At 40.1% G+C, this 22,141-nt stretch overlaps 1 protein-coding gene across 2 annotated transcripts in view; it reads right to left on the bottom strand.

Moving 5' to 3' along the window:
• The window catches only part of prkcda (protein kinase C, delta a), a 73,532-nt gene that overhangs the window by 17,625 nt on the left and 33,766 nt on the right, over positions 1–22,141 (bottom strand). For both annotated transcript variants that reach the window (XM_034166654.1, XM_034166653.1), the window contains exons 6-13: positions 19,623–19,654; positions 19,383–19,468; positions 18,701–18,830; positions 18,519–18,619; positions 15,676–15,772; positions 15,370–15,500; positions 8,791–8,964; positions 8,600–8,691 (exon numbers count right to left, since the gene is read on the bottom strand). In XM_034166654.1, coding sequence (XP_034022545.1) covers positions 8,600–8,691; positions 8,791–8,964; positions 15,370–15,500; positions 15,676–15,772; positions 18,519–18,619; positions 18,701–18,830; positions 19,383–19,468; positions 19,623–19,654 — 843 coding nt within the window. The remainder of the gene's footprint in view (positions 1–8,599; positions 8,692–8,790; positions 8,965–15,369; positions 15,501–15,675; positions 15,773–18,518; positions 18,620–18,700; positions 18,831–19,382; positions 19,469–19,622; positions 19,655–22,141) is intronic.

The following is a 22,141-nucleotide window of genomic DNA, read 5'->3' on the forward strand; positions in this document are numbered from 1 at the left end:
TACAAACCCTAGGAACTACAAGTAAGCCTGCAGTCTGAGAGCGAAGCGCTCTATTGGGGTGATATGGTACTACGAGGTCCCTAAGATAAGATGGGACCTGATTATTCAAAACCTTATAAGTAAGAAGAAGAATTTTAAATTCTATTCTAGAATTAACAGGAAGCCAATGAAGAGAGGCCAATATGGGTGAGATATGCTCTCTCCTTCTAGTCCCCGCCAGTACTCTAGCTGCAGCATTTTGAATTAACTGAAGGCTTTTTAGGGAACTTTTAGGACAACCTGATAATAATGAATTACAATAGTCCAGCCTAGAGGAAATAAATGCATGAATTAGTTTTTCAGCATCACTCTGAGACAAGACCTTTCTGATTTTAGAGATATTGCGTAAATGCAAAAAAGCAGTCCTACATATTTGTTTAATATGCACTTTGAATGACATATCCTGATCAAAAATGACTCCAAGATTTCTCACAGTATTACTAGAGGTCAGGGTAATGCCATCCAGAGTACGGATCTGGTTAGACACCATGTTTCTAAGATTTGTGGGGCCAAGTACAATAACTTCAGTTTTATCTGAGTTTAAAAGCAGGAAATTAGAGGTCATCCATGTCTTTATGTCTGTAAGACAATCCTGCAGTTTAGCTAATTGGTGTGTGTCCTCTGGCTTCATGGATAGATAAAGCTGGGTATCATCTGCGTAACAATGAAAATTTAAGCAATACCGTCTAATAATACTGCCTAAGGGAAGCATGTATAAAGTGAATAAAATTGGTCCTAGCACAGAACCTTGTGGAACTCCATAATTAACTTTAGTCTGTGAAGAAGATTCCCCATTTACATGAACAAATTGTAATCTATTAGACAAATATGATTCAAACCACCGCAGCGCAGTGCCTTTAATACCTATGGCATGCTCTAATCTCTAATAAAATTTTATGGTCAACAGTATCAAAAGCAGCACTGAGGTCTAACAGAACAAGCACAGAGATGAGTCCACTGTCCGAGGCCATAAGAAGATCATTTGTAACCTTCACTAATGCTGTTTCTGTGCTATGATGAATTCTAAAACCTGACTGAAACTCTTCAAATAGACCATTCCTCTGCAGATGATCAGTTAGCTGTTTTACAACTACCCTTTCAAGAATTTTTGAGAGAAAAGGAAGGTTGGAGATTGGCCTATAATTAGCTAAGATAGCTGGGTCAAGTGATGGCTTTTTAAGTAATGGTTTAATTACTGCCACCTTAAAAGCCTGTGGTACATAGCCAACTAACAAAGATAGATTGATCATATTTAAGATCGAAGCATTAAATAATGGTAGGGCTTCCTTGAGCAGCCTGGTAGGAATGGGGTCTAATAAACATGTTGATGGTTTGGATGAAGTAACTAATGAAAATAACTCAGACAGAACAATCGGAGAGAAAGAGTCTAACCAAATACCGGCATCACTGAAAGCAGACAAAGATAACGATACGTCTTTGGGATGGTTATGAGTAATTTTTTCTCTAACAGTTAAAATTTTGTTAGCAAAGAAAGTCATGAAGTCATTACTAGTTAAAGTTAATGGAATACTCAGCTCAATAGAGCTCTGACTCTTTGTCAGCCTGGCTACAGTGCTGAAAAGAAACCTTGGGTTGTTCTTATTTTCTTCAATTAGTGATGAGTAGAAAGATGTCCTAGCTTTACGGAGGGCTTTTTTATAGAGCAACAGACTCTTTTTCCAGGCTAAGTGAAGATCTTCTAAATTAGTAAGACGCCATTTCCTCTCCAACTTACGGGTTATCTGCTTTAAGCTACGAGTTTGTGAGTTATACCACGGAGTCAGGCACTTCTGATTTAAAGCTCTCTTTTTCAGAGGAGCTACAGCATCCAAAGTTGTCTTCAATGAGGATGTAAAACTATTGACGAGATACTCTATCTCACTTACAGAGTTTAGGTAGCTACTCTGCACTGTGTTGGTATATGGCATTAGAGAACATAAAGAAGGAATCATATCCTTAAACCTAGTTAGAGCGCTTTCTGAAAGACTTCTAGTGTAATGAAACTTATTCCCCACTGCTGGGTAGTCCATCAGAGTAAATGTAAATGTTATTAAGAAATGATCAGACAGAAGGGAGTTTTCAGGGAATACTGTTAAGTCTTCTATTTCCATACCATAAGTCAGAACAAGATTAAAGATATGATTAAAGTGGTGGATGGACTCATTTACTTTTTGAGCAAAGCCAATAGAGTCTAATAATAGATTAAATGCAGTGTTGAGGCTGTCATTCTCAGCATCTGTGTGGATGTTAAAATCGCCCACTATAATTATCTTATCTGAGCTAAGCACTAAGTCAGACAAAAGTTCTGAAAATTCACAGAGAAACTCACAGTAACGACCAGGTGGACGATAGATAATAACAAATAAAACTGGTTTTTGGGACTTCCAATTTGGATGGACAAGACTAAGAGTCAAGCTTTCAAATGAATTAAAGCTCTGTCTGGGTTTTTGATTAATTAATAAGCTGGAATGGAAGATTGCTGCTAACCCTCCGCCCCGGCCCGTGCTACGAGCATTCTGACAGTTAGTGTGACTCGGGGGTGTTGACTCATTTAAACCAACATATTCATCCTGCTGTAACCAGGTTTCTGTAAGGCAGAATAAATCAATATGTTGATCAATTATTATATCATTTACCAACAGGGACTTAGAAGAGAGAGACCTAATGTTTAATAGACCACATTTAACTGTTTTAGTCTGTGGTGCAGTTGAAGGTGCTATATTATTTTTTCTTTTTGAATTTTTATGCTTAAATAGATTTTTGCTGGTTATTGGTAGTCTGGGAGCAGGCACCGTCTCTACGGGGATGGGGTAATGAGGGGATGGCAGGGGGAGAGACGCTGCAGAGAGGTGTGTAAGACTACAACTCTGCTTCCTGGTCCCAACCCTGGATAGTCACGGTTTGGAGGATTTAAGAAAATTGGCCAGATTTCTAGAAATGAGAGCTGCTCCATCCAAAGTGGGATGGATGCCGTCTCTCCTAACAAGACCAGGTTTTCCCCAGAAGCTTTGCCAATTATCTATGAAGCCCACCTCATTTGAGGAGGGGCTCATTTGAGGAGGTCTGTCCCTGCCAGCTATCAACAACTCCTTATCCCTGATGGCCAGCCATCTGGTCCACAACACTACTGAGCTGCTGACAGGTTAATGCTATGTAACTGTAGACTCATTTCAGTGTAGACCTGAATTATTGAAGAAGACATTTGTATAGAGCAGGCAACAGGTGAATAATGCTGTCATAATGTGAAAGTTGAGAGCTGTTGTCTGCAGAAAGATTAGACTGTAGCTGACCCGCTTCTCTTGTCATGTGTGTCAGGTAAAAGAGATTCAGTCCTGACAGGATATCAGGTAGCCTCCAATCCAGCCATCTACAGCTTCTCAGACAGTGCAAATGACCAACTGACAGAAGCTACAGTAAATATAGGCGATCAACCTTTGTCAATAAAGTATTTCTCATTTCAATTCATTAGAAATATAGCTGTCACAAAACAGGAACATATGCACATACAACTCGATACCAGCTTCACAAACAGAATTTGAAATACTGTTTCAATATTCCAGGTATACGAAAGTTTAAATGCACTTGTGTCTTCATTCGTATCCAAGGATCATGGGCGAGTCTCATTGCAGCTCCTGGTCAACAGGTTAGCTGCAGCTGCTAAAAGCATGAGTGTGTGATTTTATTTAGTACTTTCAATGTAAGTGCATATAATTGTAAATGTTAAAAATACGTGGATGAGACAAGAAAGTGAAAACGCTTACCGTATTTCCGTTGTCGTGCATGACAAAACAGAAGTAAAAATAAAATAATAATAATAATAAGGTTAAAGTTCGTTAAAAAACTTACTTTTTGTTTTAATTTGTATTATGTTTGTAGCGTGTTGCCCCTTGTGTCAGCGCTGGCTGTCATAAGGTGCTTTATGAATAATGTTGGTGTGGTATGGTAATAATAATGATAGTGTGTATATGATAATAACAACCTAAACAATTCATAAATACATCAAGATGGTAAATTAACATATACAAATATTTTTGGAGAAGTTAGTGATATTGGCTAACAACGGTGACCAATGGATGTTGTGCTGCAATGCACCATGGGAGTTTGGTGTTTTAAATGTTTTTATTATGATTCATGTTCGTTTCACAGTGTTGTTAGTGTTACTGATTTATTGTGGTTTTGTAGTTCAGTAAAATCACACACTCATGCTTTTAATATAAGTCTTATCAACTTTCTGTTTTCGCAGCGATCATCCTTGACCCAAAATATGCAAGCAGACCAAATGGCAAATATCAGCTCTCCCCAGTTCCTCTGTGATCAAAGCCATACACATGCACACATACATGCACACAGAAGCCACTTGGCTATTATAATAAATAAATAGCAAGTCATGTTTCTACACTAATGTTCAGTATTTGAATAGAGAAAGCCATATAGCTTGCATCCATCTTAGAATTACAGGCTATGAAATAATAGCAGCACAAGTTAGTTATTCTGAGCTATTGAACCAATAATAAAGATGTCCATTAACAATACATGAGTAATGAAAATAAGGACCTTTTGTCTATGGTCCTGAACAAGAATAAGTTGTCTATTGTTTTTTTAAAAGAACATTTTAAAATATTTAATTGCTGGATTAAATTACAACATAAACAGTGAATTAATAAAAAAATAAAATTCCCTTTGCCAAATCATGAAAAGTACAAAAAGAAAAGAAAAGGAGCAAAATCAATATTCATTTTTACAAGAGATGAGGATGTCCCACATTGTCTGGTGAGAAGGTGATAAGAATAATTTTTATTTATAACCCTTTCTGGATAAATACATTCACCCTACCCACTGATCAGAATTCATTCAGATCAGTGGTCCTGACAATCAGAGGCTCAGAAACAGTCAAAAATGCTTGTTATGTTTTGGAGCTGTGGACTTTTCAGCCAGCTTGGCTGCACATGTGCTTTGAGCATGATGCTTTGTTCACTGTGCTCACTGCGCCATAGCGAAGACATGACATACACTTTCTTCTTAACATTAAGAATAAGAACCTCAGTTCTTAGAAAGAAGAATAAGAATGTTCAGTTCATCACACAGCGCCAGTTCTGCTTACAAAAAGTGGCCCACTAGGCGGCTCACATTCCACGCCTGGCGTCAAGCCAGCGAGCTGGGCTTCTTACCTATTTAAAGTTTGCAAATAGGTTGAGATTGTTTCGGCCCCAAGGCCTCTAGTCATTCGCTTTACCCAGATAAAACTGCGAGCAAGGAGCGCCAGCTGTCCTGAGGGAAACTTCGGAGGGAACCAGGTACGAGATGGTTCGATTAGTCTTCCGCCGCTATACCCAGGTCGAACGACCGATTTGCACGTCAGGACTGCTGCGGGCCTCCACCAGAGTTTCCTCTGGTTTCGCTCTGCCCAGGCATAGTACACCATCTTTCGGGTCCTATCGCAGACCTGAAAACGAAGATTTAACAGAGGTTTTTGTTTTTTATGGCTGGATTCAGAAGTGCACCTGTCTGTGAGGAGCACAGGCTACATGAGTGGGTAACAGCAGGAGCTTGTCTGTCTGAGAGGCTGTTTTTTTTTTTTGCTGTTCTTTTTAAAGAGGCTGCGGGAGCACATAGCTACTGCATTTTCTTTCCCTCATTGTGATTTTTACCACTTCGCAGCCAATCTGCTCTGTCTATGGCTGATCCCATCAGATCTCAGAAGCTAAGTAGTGTGGGACCTGGTTAGTACTTGGATGGGAGACCTCTTAGAACACCAGCGGCTGTGTGTGTGTGTTTCTCCAGGTAAAACTGGAGTTGCATCAGGAAGGGCATCCAGCGTAAAACTTGTGCCAACTACCAATGTGGATCTGGCTATATCTGCTGTGGCGACCTCGAATACAAAACGGGAGCAGCCGAATGGACAACAACCGTGATTTTTACCACAACTGCATCAAAATTAACGCAGTTGTCACTTTAAAATCAAGTCACCATGACAAAAAGAAAAAAAAAATTAATCACTAATCTTTGTAATTAATCCACAGTTCACATGTGCTAAACCCTAGGAAGGTGGTCCATATGGATCACAGGACAACTGTGTCGCGTTACACCACTAAACTGCAGAAAGCCATGGTTCTGTGGGAATTTTCCATCCCTGTAACATAGATGTGGGTGCATGAACATGCATAATATTTTAAAGATGGGAATGTCCCAAACAGCATCTGTGTCTGGGTGGACCTGGCTGGCTGTTTATATGCTCATCTAAAAATAGAGTCTGACTCACTCACTTATAGAGGCAGCCGCTAACGTGACGGCTACCCACAATTCCTCACTTGTCCCACTGGGAATGGGTTCAAAACTAAAATCTTATTGAAAGACACTGCAATCCTAATGTTATTTGACTTCAGTAAGTGTGTACTTGCTGGGCGAGCCACAGCCAACGTGAGCCCTGGAAACAGGGTCTCGGTCAAGAAGACCAAAGCCAGCTGTCGCAGTGAGCACAGAGACAACCGAGAACTGGGTAAGTCTTTACAGGAGGTGAATTTCAAAAGTAGACTACAGTAAAACCTGCCTAAACCATCATCATATAAACCAGATATTCGCACTCACCGGACAAAAGCAAAAGTTCCAATGCTTCTGTATGGTTTTCCATGTAATAAACACCATATATAACAGATTTTGTATAATGGCTTTTCACTCACATCGGACAAAACATCCCACCCCATCATAATGTATTTCCATTAAAAAACCCTCGCATTTACCAGAGAGACCAGTCTGAACATGCCCAACAACAGAGGTACAAAATTAAGCTCAACACTGACACTTGCAGATTTGAGGAAAGTGGGCATTCTATTTCCTTGATTAATTAATTTTTTTCAAATTGTGCTCAGACACGACACCTAAACGAGGTTGGCCTTTATTCAAGGCTGGTGATATTAACAAAATGCTCCGGAGCCTGACATGCACCTGCTAAGTGACGAACACAGCAAAAGGTTGTGATTTGTCACTTTTACATTTTCACTCCTTCCTCTCCCATCATATTTTAATAGGTTTTTTCAGTGCACCTGCCGATTACATTTCGATGATGGATCAAATACGTTTGGCAGAAAAGCCCGCAAATATAACTTCACAACATGGAGTCAGAAAAAGATGGTCAAATGACCTGCAATTCCTGGAGGAAATTGTACGTACTGTATCGCTGGTTTGGAGGTTGTTGATGATTGTGTAAAGAAGTGGAACGCGTTGAGGGACAAATTAATCCATAAAATGCAAAGCTTGCACTGTGTACAATTTCTTCAATCACAGCCACATAAGCCTATAACGTCTTCTAGGTTGTATGACGCAATGCTAAAATACCCTCGACCATATGATCATTATGTTGTGTATAATTTGCAGCTGTTTCAGTAATTATTAAGTTTCAAAAACTGAGTTTGCAGCTAGCAACCAGACTGTGATGTCATGGTGCAGCTCTACTCTGATTGGTTGTCATCCCCGCCACTCAAAAACTAAGCTGAACGCTAATGTCTGCTAAATGTCACTTCAGAGGTATTATTAATTTCTAAAAACAGTGTTTTCAGTTTTAGAAATTTTTATTTCTCACTAGCTTTTACATAATATATGCCAAAAAGGTTATATTTACACACAAGCAAAATGGAGTTTCCACCTCGCTAGCAGCATGTGACGTCACCACGCTAATGTCCGCGAGATCATGCCATAAAATTAAGTACAGAATGTGACTTTTTAACCTCTTAAAATACCTCTTAAAATAGGTCAAGGTTAGCCATCTTCAAACTTGTCCAAGGTCTGTGTCTCAAGAATTTTCCCTGGGGAGGTGATGGTCTAGCAGTTTAGGGGATGTGATGGTCTAGTGGTTAAAGCATTGGGCTTGAGATAGTGTGAATACCAATTGCCAAACATTTGCTATACGTGCTGAATCACACTTAAACAGAATTTTCAGTTTTCAAATTGCCTTTTTTTTTTTTACAAATGAAAAAAAAAATACAACATATTTACAAATAGAGATTTTTTTTTTTTTTTTTGTAAAAACCAACACACGTTACAGTAACTTGTATTGTAACTTTTCCTTCACCCAGAATGTGACACCTTTGTGGACAAAGTTGTGGACAGTGTAGGTGCCACCAAGTTTTTCATTTCATAATGCGTTTCTGTAACCACTGAGCCATTGTTGTTCTTTGGAGGGATTCCCAGTGTGATTACCAGAGAGGTAGGTGGCACTAACAGATACCTCCTTCCTCCCACGTTAACCAGGCATGAAGTGTTGCTCATTCCTTACAAGGACAGTCAGTTCGTGAACAGCGACTATCAGACACCAGATCAGTCCTAATCCATTATGGTATATTGCATAGAACAAAACAAAACAAAACAAAAAAAAGCAAAATAGGAGACAGTGACAAAGAGAACAAGTAGATACAGGTTATTCTTTACAGATATCTGCTTTCCATCAGCTCACTGATTCTCTCATTCTGAGCAGCTATGTGAGCCCTGAATAGTTATGTTCAGTTGTGTTACATCTCTTCCACAAACTCCGAATGGCTGAACAAGTGTTTAATAAGGTGTGACTTACATGGCTCTGCAGAGATCAAAGCGGCCTTTCTCCTGAATATGAAACATCAAGTCTCCTCCATTCAGATACTCCATCACAAAGAACAGGTGCTCCTGCAAAGACAATTCCATTTAAATATTAGAATTGCCACACAAATAATGCAGAACAGAAAAATCTTCACGTATGCTTCTGTTGTAGAGGTGAGGGGCTACCTTAGACTGGAATGTACAGTAAAGGTGTGTGAGGAAAGGGTTTTCCCAGGCTAGGGCCAAGACTCTTTTCTCTACCATAGTACACTCCACATCATCATCCATCAGCACCACATCTTTCTTCAGAGCCTTCACTGCAAAGAACTCCCCACAACCCTTCAGCTCTGCAAGGAGAACCTGGGAAGAGAAGGGAAAACATTCAATTAATTTACAGTGTTCTAAAAAATACCAAGGGCATCCCCAGGTATCCAAAACCACATTCACATTGCATCTGAATCCACTGGATGTAAACTCTTCCACAGCATCATAATCACTGATGCACTGTGACATTTAAAGCAGGATTCTTATTATACTGTCAAAAAAAGGGAAAACTTTGTAATCAAGCCTGTTTTTTTTCACATGCTAATAACTCAAAAATTAGTGTCAACTGTTTCCCATACATAGGCTCTACTTGGGAGGCCTGTCCAGGCAAACAGACCCATCCAGGATGATAAAATCCAAATTCCAATCCCCCCCTCTCGCCTCCTGTTTTACCGCCTGATCCAAGATCCCTTTCAAATGATGATATGTAATCTGACTCAAGCAAAATTTGGGCCAAATCCAGCTCAAGGCCGCAAATCGGATTTAAGTGGGATTGTTTTCTATCTGGCTCAACCCACCTCTCACAGATGGGTTGAGCCAGATTTGAGCATGATTCGCCGTGGTCTGAATACAATTGCGGATTGAATGAGGCTATCTCGGGACCATGATGTCAAACTACATCTGTGCACCCAGTGTCTTCTCCAGTAAAGCACTCAAAGCAAACCTCTCTTGGCAGCACTTTATTGTCGTACAGAAATGTGCGCGCACATTCGGATGCCATCATCAGAAAATCATCACAGCAGTCATTACAGCAGAATTTATGTCATCTGCAGCGGCAGACTGCAGATTGATGTCGTGAGGCTAAAAAGGTGACTTTTTATGAGGTTATAAATTAATTCCTTTCAGAAATATCACGCAAATTCACATTTCATGTTTCAAGCCAGACAACTCTCTGCACTTAAATAATCTATCAAGCCATCCATTATTTCTCATCAGTAAAGAAAAAACAGCCAGTTTGTCCTTCTGGCTCCTTCAAGCAACACCCCCACCTCTCTCTCTCTCACACACACACACACACACACACACACACACACACACAAAAAAAAACTTGAATTTGAACAAGGGTGTAGGATGAGCCAGATTTGAAAGACAGGTCTTTATGTTATCCAACTAGAAAGCAATCCGGATTGAATGTGGCTTGAGGTGGATTGCAAACTCCAGTCTGAATGGGGCCAGTTTCAAATGCCTTACACTCAGTTTTCCTGTGGCTGAATACAGCTATAAAATCATTTTCAGGTATTGACAGCATTTAAAGGTCATAGAAATATGCTCTAAATGTGTTTTTTTGTTGTGTGAACTCAGCAGAGTTTTGCAGTAAGAAGTGCTCGCTCGTTAAGCAAGCACACATGGGCAAACACTTTCAGTGAGCACATCTGAAAGCAAAAATAGTTCACTCTTACTCAAGATAGTTATTAAGGGGTCATATTGTGTAAAACCAGTTTTATCTACCGTTCATAGTTTCATATTTGAGCTTTCATGTTAAACATCTTGAAAGTCCCACAAGTCTGAGTGTGCTCACAGAAATTCTCCTGCTGTAAACACATTTTAGATCTGATACAGTTTGTTTTAGGGATGTGTGACATATTTAACAGGAACACCCCTAAATGTTTTAATTTTGCTTCAGATTATGAAAAAGACCACTCCTACTCAATGGCTCAGGATCACCACTGTATTCCCAAAATCATGGAAAAGGGAGGCTTGATATACAAAGTGAAAACTGCAGCATGAAACAGCAATCCTACCACATTGTTATACATGTTAATTGTGTTGCTGAAAATGTGTTAAATAAATTAAACTTTGATAAATATGTAAATATTCAGGTGCCCCGAGTATTTCAACAGTGACACCATTTTGTAATTTGTCTTTGACATATTCATATTCATCTTCCAATTTGTTTAGCATGTACATTTCTAAAAATTTTCCATATTATTTAATGATATTGAACATTGTAATAAACAGTTCAAAAATAAATAAATTCAGTTCATAAACCTTAATTTGACTAGTTTATTCTCATCTCGCGAACACACCGTGGCGTCACTCGCCACCACAAGTAAATTTGCGACACGTGGGATACACTGCAGAAGATAATGTTGTCCTCCAAAATTAGTCTATTCAGATTGAGGAATGTTTTAAACCCCCATCACACATAGCAAGAATGTGCAGGAGTCAGGCCAAAACGTTTAATATTTCCATCATCGGACGCAGTCGGGAGGAAAGAGGCGTGGTCGGCTGTGTCAGAACGCATCCAGACTACCTCATCCACACCTGCATGATGACATCCAAAGCAAATGTAAACAGTTTAGATGACACAGACTGCTGTCAGACAGCCACTGAAGACTGCCTGATGCACAAACGTGTGGATGGGAAACACGGGACTTGCAGCAGGGTGAGAATCTTTTCACCACAGGCTGTGGTTTGGTTCCTGTGTGCTCTGCACTGTGAAATGATCATGGTTCCGTGCTGGAGGCGAGTTTCATGTTTAATATTCTTGTCATGGCCTGGGATACAGTTCCACATCACACCTCCTACAGAGTTTATTTATTTATTTTATTTATTTATTTATTTCATTCATTTAAAAGAAAAAACAAAAACAAAAAACAGAAAAGCAGAAATAAAGCATCTCCATTACCAGAATGAAAAGGAGCAGAGAGAAGAACAAGTCTTATATTTTCTGCCCCTTTTTACAATACAATCTTTCAATATCCAGCGTCATTTTTCAACATTATTTAACAGATTGTATTTCTTTAACTTGTCACATACCACTGACTTATTTCATAATTATGACCATTATTAAATAGATTACATCTCTGACAGGTTACATTTTTAAACTTAAAACATTTTATACATTATTAACAAATTACATTTTTTTTTAACTTCCTTACAGCCCATCAACTTATTTTATAGTTTCATACTTACTTAATACATCTAGTTTAATATGTTTTTTAAATAATTTAAGCGACCTTAATTCTTTAATTTCTTTGTTGAGATTGTTCCATAATTTTACACCATTTACTGCAATACTCCGTTCTTTTACTCTGGTTCTGTATCTTGGTTTTCTAAAGACTTCTATTCCTTTCAGTTTATAACTACTTACTCTTTTCTCAAACATATTTTGAATGTTTGTTGGTAAAGTATTTTTATTTGCTTGGTACATTGTTTGTAATATTTTCAAATCGACCAAATCACGAAATTTAAGTACCCTGTACTTAATGAACAATGGATTAGATGGATCTCTAAAACCACTGTTGCTAATCACCCTTAAAGCCCTTTTCAGCAGAATAAACAAAGGTTATTTAGATGGTGATCAGGTAATAATATATATATATTACAGCAGTGAGATTTGTTCAGCTCCACGCCTGACGTGCGCTATGATGCATTACTGCGCATGAGATCACTGAGAAGCGCAGTGGCACATGGTACTTTTGGTTTGATTGTGCACTGTTCATATTCACTGTATATGATGAATGTGTGCCACATACATGTTATTACATATCAACATTTCCTTTGCCCTCCCTGGCTGGGGTGCAGTGGAGGTGGACATCCCATGCTGGCAGCCTTTGCTGTGACCGATCGATCTCAGAGCTCAATCAACTGCAATGAGATAGCTTCAGATGCCGTTTTAATGCGGTCAGAATATGTAGACTGTGATCAGATGATGCAAAAACTGCATATAGTCCGCCGTCAGATGTGCGTTAAATCTCGATGGCGCCATGAGTGTTTTGAACATGTGCAACACACTCGGGACAGCTGAGCAAATGGGACCAAATATGTAGACTGGTCATAGACTGCCGACCATAGGTGTTCAGGCCACAAATCAATATTTCCAGATTGTGGCCGGATGTGTCATTCTGACACAATTCGGCCCCAATCGGCGTATGTGTGATGGGGGTATTACTAATTCTTTGAGCCACTTTCATAAATGTGGCTTCCAAGACTGCGATAGACTCAAATGTAAATTTTATACAAAAATCTCATTTCTGGACATAATATAATTCATAGTCAGTGTCATTTTATTAACCCATTGAGTGCCACTGACGCTTAAACACGTCTTCAGATAGTAACGCTCAGCGCCAAAGATGCGTTATCGCGCCAATTACATTTTTTATGGGGGGGGGGGGGGTAATCAGCTGATCTAGCTTGTGTAAAAAAAATTAGAGTTGTAAATCACAAGGGAACCCATTCTGTGGGTGGTAGCAATGTGAGTGTGGACCGGAGCGCAGCTCGCTCTCCACCGTTGTGCGGATGTCTTACTGTTGTACCGCTCCTAATCCGACTGGTTTCCACCTGGCTGTCTGTCAAACTGTGATGCAGTCGCGCTGCTCCAGTCGTTCCGTTTTTCCTTGGAATGAAAAAACGCCGAGCGCACGACACATAACTCACACAAAGGCTGCTTACAAGCAAATGACGCAATCGACAGGCTCATGCAAGCATGTGATTCAAATCCATCAGGTTTTTAAAAAAAAAAAAAAAATGGTCCGATATGCGGGAGCCAGAGGGAAAAGACGCGCCGCCGAGAGAAGAGACAGACGGAGTCCCTCCCCTGACGTTTTTTTTTTTTTTTTTTTTTGGTGCATTATACAATAGGATCACTTTTCATAATGTTTGAGATGTCACTGAAGCAAAAACAATTATAATCAAAGACATTTTCTCCTTGAAATGTTGCTTGTCACAAAAAGCCAATTTTCTCAGTTTTTTGTCAGAAATCAGCATTTTTAGTGATACCCACCCATGTTCTGCAGACAATTACTAAAGAATGGAAAGAGGTACAAACAAACGTTTTTTTTCTGATGATAAAGGAAAGTCTGAAGTTTCCTTTGGTATGTTTGTTGTTGACATGGACATAGAACTCAATTTTCTATGGGTCTTGAAAAAACACTCAAATGCTAAAAAATCCTGGCACTGGGATGTTCTGAACTTTGAAAATGGCTGGCACTCAATGAGTTATTTTTTTTTAATGTACATAGCCCATAGTTTGGTACATGTAAAAATACTGCGGCCTTTCAGTTTCAGTTTATTGTTGCACCCCTACAGACAACCATATATCACGTACGCACCTTCTGCACATAATTTCTCTGCTACTGACCTATGAAACTGTTCACAGACTGGTACCTCCCTACTTAGCTGACCTAATTAAACCCTACATACCGGCCCAGACTCTGTGTTCTCAGGATGCAGGACTACTTTGTGTCCCTAGGGTGAATAAAAAGTCTGTGGGTCACAGAGCTTTCTCTTATCACGCCCCTGTTCTGTGGAATGATCTCCCTGCGTCAATAAAACAGTCAAATTCTGTAGAGACATTCAAGTCCAAAGTTAAGAAGCACTTCTTTTCCCTTTTGTAAGGCTCGCATGCTGGCATTATATGTTACCATGCTTTCTACTGTTTTAAATTAATTTTATTAGTAAAGAGAGAGGGCCGCGGCCTCAACTTTATCTAAAGTGTGGGTCTTTTCTTGAAGCTTAGGGCTAGTTCCCGGCGATTACCTTAGTATTTCTTCTGTTTTTCTTATTGCTTAATCTGACAAATTATACTGTATGTTCTCTTTCAGATGCCTGATTATGTTTTTTTCTCTCCGTTTGAGGTGCGGCTCCATCCAAAGATGGGTGTGGTATCTGTTTCTGCAACACTCCCATCCTGTGCACCGGCAAAATTTCCTGTATACTCATTTTGTAAATTGTTTGGTAAATTGTGTCGGCAGCATGGCCCTAGGAGAGGGTCACCTCGTTGAGTCTGGTCTGCTTGAGGTTTCTTCCTCAAATCATCAGAGGGAGTTTTTCCTTACCACAATCACCTGTGTGCTTGCTCTGGGGGTTGGTAAGGTTAGTCCTTACTTGTGTGAAGCGCCTTGAGGCAGCTTTGTTGTATATAAATGAAAATAAATTTTCCCATCACACTGCATTTTCACACTATGGCTGTGAAACTGATAAGATTTTATCTATGACATTATTGTTGATTCTACCCATCTGCCACTTATCAATATCTGCTCAATATTCTGTGGGGAAAAACTCATTCATTCAAAAATAAAGGCCTACAGAGCTTTTCAGCATCAAAGCAGCTCTTTCCCTGACTGCTTGATGCAGAATTTGATATCATCATGTTACACCTAAAATTATGATAAAAGTATGCAGCTTGGAACTGTGGGATAAACAAGCTGATGCCAGCATTGATAATATCTGATGCATTCAATTCCAATGAACTGATGAAGTGATTTTAAAGTGGAACTGCTTTTCAATTCCACACCCTAGTTCAGACATGGCTCTGCAAGAGTCCGCTTTCGATGCAATGACATTTCCTAATTTATGCAAATAAAGCGGATGACAAGCACATTCCTGTCCAAAAATAAACAAATAAAATAAAAAGCATACTTGTTGTACTTATCGTTACTATTAATTTATCAGCTTCAAAAGTAGCAGATACTGATACTGGCAGCAGAATGACTGTACCTTGCCAAAGCTGCCTTTTCCAAGGACTTTGTGTAAGATGAAGTTGTCCACATTGATGCAAGACAGATGGGAGATACGAGGCACTGGCTGTGGGCTTGGCCCCTCCCACAGTCTACCATAAGGAGACATGTCTACACGGACAGATGATTATCACAGGCTGAAATTACTTTGTCACATTCCTCCTCTTAAACATTTTATATACAGTATTCAGACATTTTTCTGCTTGTTTAACTCTAAAATTCATAACATATGCATGCATAAATGTTATTAAAATTCTAGTACAACAATAAACGTGCACATACTGACCACCAATATCCAGTTCACCAATCTTGTTAACTTCATCATAGACTCCAATATCAGACAAATCAGGCAGGTTGGGATCTGACCTGCGAGTGGATGATTTCTAATGGATTGAAGAGTGAAAAATAAAAATAAGCATGTCAGTGCACACATTCAGACTAGCAGTTTTTATAAGCATAATTCTCAGTAATAACTGTACACAGAACAAGCACAGTTATTTATATGAGGTTTATGCAATGCAGACACTATTTGTGGTGAATGATGTTGAACATAAGCCAATGTAATGTGTTACATGGTTAAAAGGAGATCAAGACATCTTTAAATTCAACAAAGAAGTCATTAAACACACCAGGCCAGAAAGCTCAGGTTGCCATCACGATCAGGTGTCATACAACAGCAGCAACAATTGGCAGTATCACGTTTGAGTTGGAATCAGATTGATGGAAACACTTCATCTAGTGTTAGTACGTTCTTTCAGCTTCTCCCCTTTTTGCTTGGAGTTGCCACAGCAGATCTGTTATGGATCTGCATGTTGATTTGGCACACATTTTACACCAGACACACATCCTGCAGTAATTACACATCTCCTTTTATCAAATGAATTTATTCCTTGATGACCTTAATGATTACAAAGCACGAAGGCTGCCCCCCCTTACAATGAGGAATCAGTTTATCTATAGAAATGACAGGGTGGAATAGTGACCACATCGACAGCATTTACTGCTGTACCAATAGAATCTTTGGCTGTTTCCCATCCTGGCAGATGGAGGAAAAATGATCATATCATTCATGCACAAGCTGTTATACATCTGCATGTTTATATTATGATAAAATACTTAATTTCAAGAAAAATTGGAGTGACATATTCATCTGTAACAAATGTGTCCAATGAGGAAAATACTGTTTTTTAAAAAAAAACTATTAAAAGAAATACATGAGTGTCAATAGGGTACCCACATACGGGAGAAGATTGTAGTATACATCTATCTAGTCTGTAGACCATACGTGACTGTGCCAGTTGGGACCTCTTTGATGGTGTGGACCTGGACATTATTCTCCAGCTGGTAACTGCACGTGATCAGTGTGTGATGAGTTCTTTGATGGTGTGGACTTTACACATTTAATCTTGGAAATCATTCGACAAGTGAATGAGTACCCTGTTCAGTTTTTTTCCTTTTGTATTTTGTTCCCATCAGTGGAGCTGGTAGGCTTTGTTAATTTTGTTTTACTTTGAGAAAGTCTGTCAGACTTTGGATCTCCAGATGTGTGGAGTCTGTTCTCTGTAACAGAGCAGCATACTCTTAACCCCATTATAGCTACCATTGTGAACATGCATGTGGAACTCTGCTGTTTTCCAGGCTGTCTGATCACACAGATGTACTTCTTACATTTTTCAGTTATATCAATAACACTTTGGGCTGCACGGTGACTTAGTAGTTAGCACTGTTGCCTCACAGCAAGAACGTCATGGGATCGATTTCCACCTGTGGCCTTTTTGTGTGGAGTTTGCATGTTCTCCCTGTGTTTGTGTGACTTTCCTCTGGCTGCTCCGGTTTCCTCCCACATTTAAAGACATGCAGGTTAGGTGAATTTGAAACTTTATAATTGTTCAGGTCTCCCTTGCAAAAGAGATCTCCATCTCAATGGGACCAACCTGGTTAAATTAAAATTAAATTAAAAAGCGTGTACCAAGCTGAGCCTCTAGCACAGACTGTTTTTAACAGGCTGCTTTCATGACTAATGGCTGTGCACACATACTAATTATTCTTATATTGGACAGTGGCTGCTGCTTTTACTGTGACTGCATCAAAATGAACAGTTATCACTTAACAAAAATAATCATAATGTGGCATCAAACTGAAGTAAACTTTGCAATTAATCTGCAGGTAAGTTATTAATGTTAGCAGCTACGTTCCATTCAACAGCGTGCTGGGACGTTTCCTCAAAGCTACGTAAACACTGTTGGAAACACTTGGAAAACGAGTACGCAGGAGTGCGTTGTTTTCGATAGTCTCCGTAGCTCTCTGTTGTGAATGGTGTATACTTTGAGACCAGTCATGGAAGTGCACAAAGTAATCCTGGTGTATCATTGGATGGTCATGACAAGTTTAAATCTAAGTTACAATTTCTGTGCGACATGTCCTTTAATATTGTGTAGTTATTAAAGTATTTGTGCATTTATGATACTTTTATTTCTGAAACTATATTTAGAAATAAGCATGGAACTGGATGTATTTCATACAACTAACCTGTTAACAATTTTGAAAACTCTTCTCTAAGCATGATTTGTTGCCATTGTTTGTGTACAGTGGATTTTTATTTTCTAGGGCAGCTGTTTAATTGATAAATTTATTAACTTTTTTCTTAAGCTGCCCCAGAACCGTTGCTCGGGGTCATCACACTGAATGTGGTACAGATCTGCTTCAGGATTTCACACAATCTTTACACTGGCTGTCCTTCTTGACAACTCCAGTTCTACATTGAGAAACCTGCCCACAGCTCCTGGTGGTCCCAAGTGGTCTCCCTGCTAAGTACTAAACTGGGACCAATTCTGCTTCACATCTATGGTCTGACTGGCTCAGTATGCACATAGTGGAATACCTGCACTCCAATTAACTTTCTAAATTCAACTTTAAAAATAAATAATTACTCCCAAAAAATCATCTGCCAAAGGTGAACAGAACACTCAGATGTATTGTTAACAATTTTTTGAATGTGACTAGGACTGTAAAAAAGTGAATTCATCCTTCAGCATTGTGCAATTAAGCATTTTAAGAACACAGATTGTCATGTGACCATCTCTGACACACACACACACACACACACACACACACACTATACAAACTCACTTGGCTGACTTGTGTAAGTGCTTCAGCTAGTAGTTTCTGGTTGATCCCACAAAGGTTGGCCACTTTATGCTGACACTTGTGATGAACATTCATGGCACAATCTACATGCAAACACAACAAAAATAAATTCCAGTTAAAAAATACATTGACACCGCACTTCTTAAAATGTGTCTGGACTGTACCTTCACATTTGAGGCCTTGTTTGACCAGACCCCACAGCAGGCTTCCACAGTGGTCGCAGAAGGTGGGGCTCATGTAGTTGTAGGTTTTGAAGCGGTGTGGCATGTCAATTTTAAAGCGCTCCTTCTGAAACTACACAAACAAACAGGACTCACCATCGTCTTGACTAACAAGTGAGTGTAAAAGGACCAAAGTCAGCGGTCTGTGCCATTTCACAGCTCTGTGCATCTGCCTCATCTTTCTTTCTTTCCTTCCTTTTTTGCACACCCTGTTTCCCTCTTTAAAATGGTACTGTCAGAATGACATGCAAAGCTCCTTGTGTTTATCCACAGTGCCTCTGTGATTTGAGGTGGCTGTCTGAGACCACACCCCATACATTATTCACCTATCAGGCTCCGACTCCATGTACTGTTCGACTGTGCGTTTGATAATTCTTTGGCCACTGTAAACGGTACTTGGTCTTTTGCCATTTCCACCAATATTGATGGTGGGGGGATTCCTCATATTGGAGGTGATCTTTTCTATTTTCTTTAGGACTAAATTAGTAAAACCAGACAATTCATTGATGTCAGTTTCATCACAACAACAGAAAAAAAAACTCCACTTATGAAGAGCTCACACTAAACTGACATTTAGAGACATACAGCAAACACGAACAGCACACACAGTGTTATGTGATTTTACCACAGTATCCCGACTGTTGGCAGCAGTGCCAGTACATCTGCCGATGATTTTGTCTATGCATTTCTTGTGGATGGCTGCATTACATTCTAAGGGCAGAAGTAAAAGAGTTGTACATTCTTCCTGGAAATGTGCATATCCCTAGGCTATAAAACAATTTAATACAAAAAAAAAAAATCCCAAATACATTAGAGTGCAACACTCAAGTACAGAACACAAGTTTTAAAATTCTTTAACACTTACGTCTGCATTTATAGCCCTGCTTGTTGAGTCCCCTGTGGGAGACAAACAAACACATTATCACATTATTTAGTATCTTTCAAATAAAATTTTATATCATTCAAAAAATAAAATATAAATAAATCACACAACTGACTGTTGTTAGTAAATGATAACTTTGGATATTTTTATCTTTTCACTGGTTGGACTGTTCAATCATTTTCTCCTGCTCATCCCGGTTCGGGACGCGAGTATTTTATTCGTAGGATATTTCTGGTAGTATGTAATTCTCAGCCAATCAGAAAGTCAGTATGTTATTCACACGAATAACATACCAATGCACATGTGCTGAAAACATGAACAATCATTGACACCACCACTTCAAGTTGGACCAATGCAATGCATTCTGGGTAAAATTTACTGAAAAATATGAGGTCTGTTAGAAAAGTATCCTACCTTTTTATTTTTTGCAAAAACCATATGGATTTGAATCACGTGTGATTGCATCAGCCAAGCTTGAACCTTCGTGCGCATGCGTGAGTTTTTTCACGCCTGTCGGTTGCGTCATTCGCCTGTGAGCAGGCTTTGTGTGAGCAGTGGTCCACCCCTCTCGTCGGATTTTTATTGCGAATAAATGTCTGAACGATTTGGAGCTTTGCTGCATCAAATTTTTCCAGAAACTGTGAGAGACCTCCAGGTGGACACCATTCGGAAAATTAATATGGCTTTCAGCGATGATTTTATGGGGATTACACAGATTAAGGAGTGCTCCAGCTGCTTTAAAGACCGCCCACAGCGTCTGAGAGCGCGGCGCACTCCGAGCGCCGATCGACAGGCTGACACCCCGCTGAAACAACCAGATCATTTCCAACGTGAAGGCTTTGTTGATCCGGGACGTCGTTTGACTTCCACAAAAAAAAAGGCAGAAGGCGTGGACATCAGCACTTTTTCGGTACATTCCACTGTTAGTTTTTTTCATGGAAAGAGGAGCGGAGGGATGCGCCACCGTGCCGCTCATAGCGCGGCACAAAACCACCTCCTTATTGGTCTCACAGGACGGCTTTCAGATGGCTCAGACGGCTTTCGGTTGCTTTTCAGTCGTGTGAATATCCAAGAAATTGCGCATGAGCTGGACATGCCCCAACATGTCATGTGAGGCTTCATCACGGCGTTGCTTTGCACCATGCGGAAACGTCCCGACGCGTAGAATTCCTCCGCACGTCTGTCTCAATGTGCCGAAAAAGTGCTGATGTCCACGTCTTCTGCAATTTCTGTGCTAGTCAGACGACGTCCCGGATCAACACAGCGTCCAGTTTAGAAATGAACGGCACATTCCACTGTTACAGGAGTTTTTGTCATGGAAAGAGGAGTGGAGGAATTCCGCGCGTCGCGGCGGACCCGCATGGCGCAAAGCAACGCCGTCATGAAGCCTCACAGGACATGTTGGGGCATGTCCAGCTCATGCACAATTTCTCGGATAGTCACTCGACTGAAAAGCCACCGAAAACCGTCTGAGCCATCTGAAAGCCGTCCTGTGAGACCAACATGGAGGTGGTTTTGTGCCGCGCCATGAGCGGCACGGTGGTGCATCCCTCCACTCCTCTTTCCATGAAAAAAACTCCTGTAACAGTGGAATGTGCCGAAAAAGTTCTGATGTCCACGTCTTCTGCCTTTTTTGTGGAAGTCAGACGACGTCCCGGATCAACAAAGCCTTCACGTTGGAAATGATCTGGTTGTTTCAGCCTGTCGATCAGCGCTCGGAGTGCGCCGCGCTCTCAGACGCTGTGGGCGGTCTTTAAACCGGCTGGAGCACTCCTTAATCTGTGTAATCCCCATAAAATCGTCGCTGAAAGCCATATGAATTTTCCGAATGGTGTCCACCTGGAGGTCTCTCACAGTTTCTGGAAAAATTTGATGCAGCAAAGCTCCAAATCGTTCAGACATTTATTTGCAATAAAAATCCGACGAGAGGGGTGGACCAGTGCTCACACAAAGCCTGCTCACAGGCGAATGACGCAACCGACAGGCGTGAAAAAACTCACGCATGCGCACGAAGGTTCAAGGTTGGCTGATGCAATCACACGTGATTCAAATCCATATGGTTTTTGCAAAAAATAAAAAGGTTGAATACTTTTCTAACAGACCTCGTAAATGTGTCCTTATTCTGCAGATTGCAATGCTTTTTGCTATTGCTGTGGTGAACATGTTGAAGTTTCTTAGAGCTTGTTAAAATTATGGGGAGGTGATGGTCTAGTGGTTAAGCGTTCGGCTTGAGACCACAGGATTCTTGGTTCAAATCCCAGGCTAACCAGAAAAATCACTAAGGGCTCTTGGGCAAGGTCCTTAATCCCGTAGTTGCTCTCAGTGTGTAGCGAGTACCTTGTATGGCAGCACCCTGACATTGTGGTGAATGTGAAGCATTACTGTAAAGCGCTTTGAGCGTCTGATGCAGATGGAAAAGCCCTATATAAATGCAGTCCATTTACCATTTATGTCTGTAGGTGTCTTTGATGTCTAAATTCTTCGACATTTTGAAGCCTGTA

Source organism: Thalassophryne amazonica, chromosome 3 (assembly GCF_902500255.1).
Source record: "Thalassophryne amazonica chromosome 3, fThaAma1.1, whole genome shotgun sequence".
In the NCBI taxonomy this organism is placed as follows: Eukaryota; Metazoa; Chordata; class Actinopteri; order Batrachoidiformes; family Batrachoididae; genus Thalassophryne; species Thalassophryne amazonica.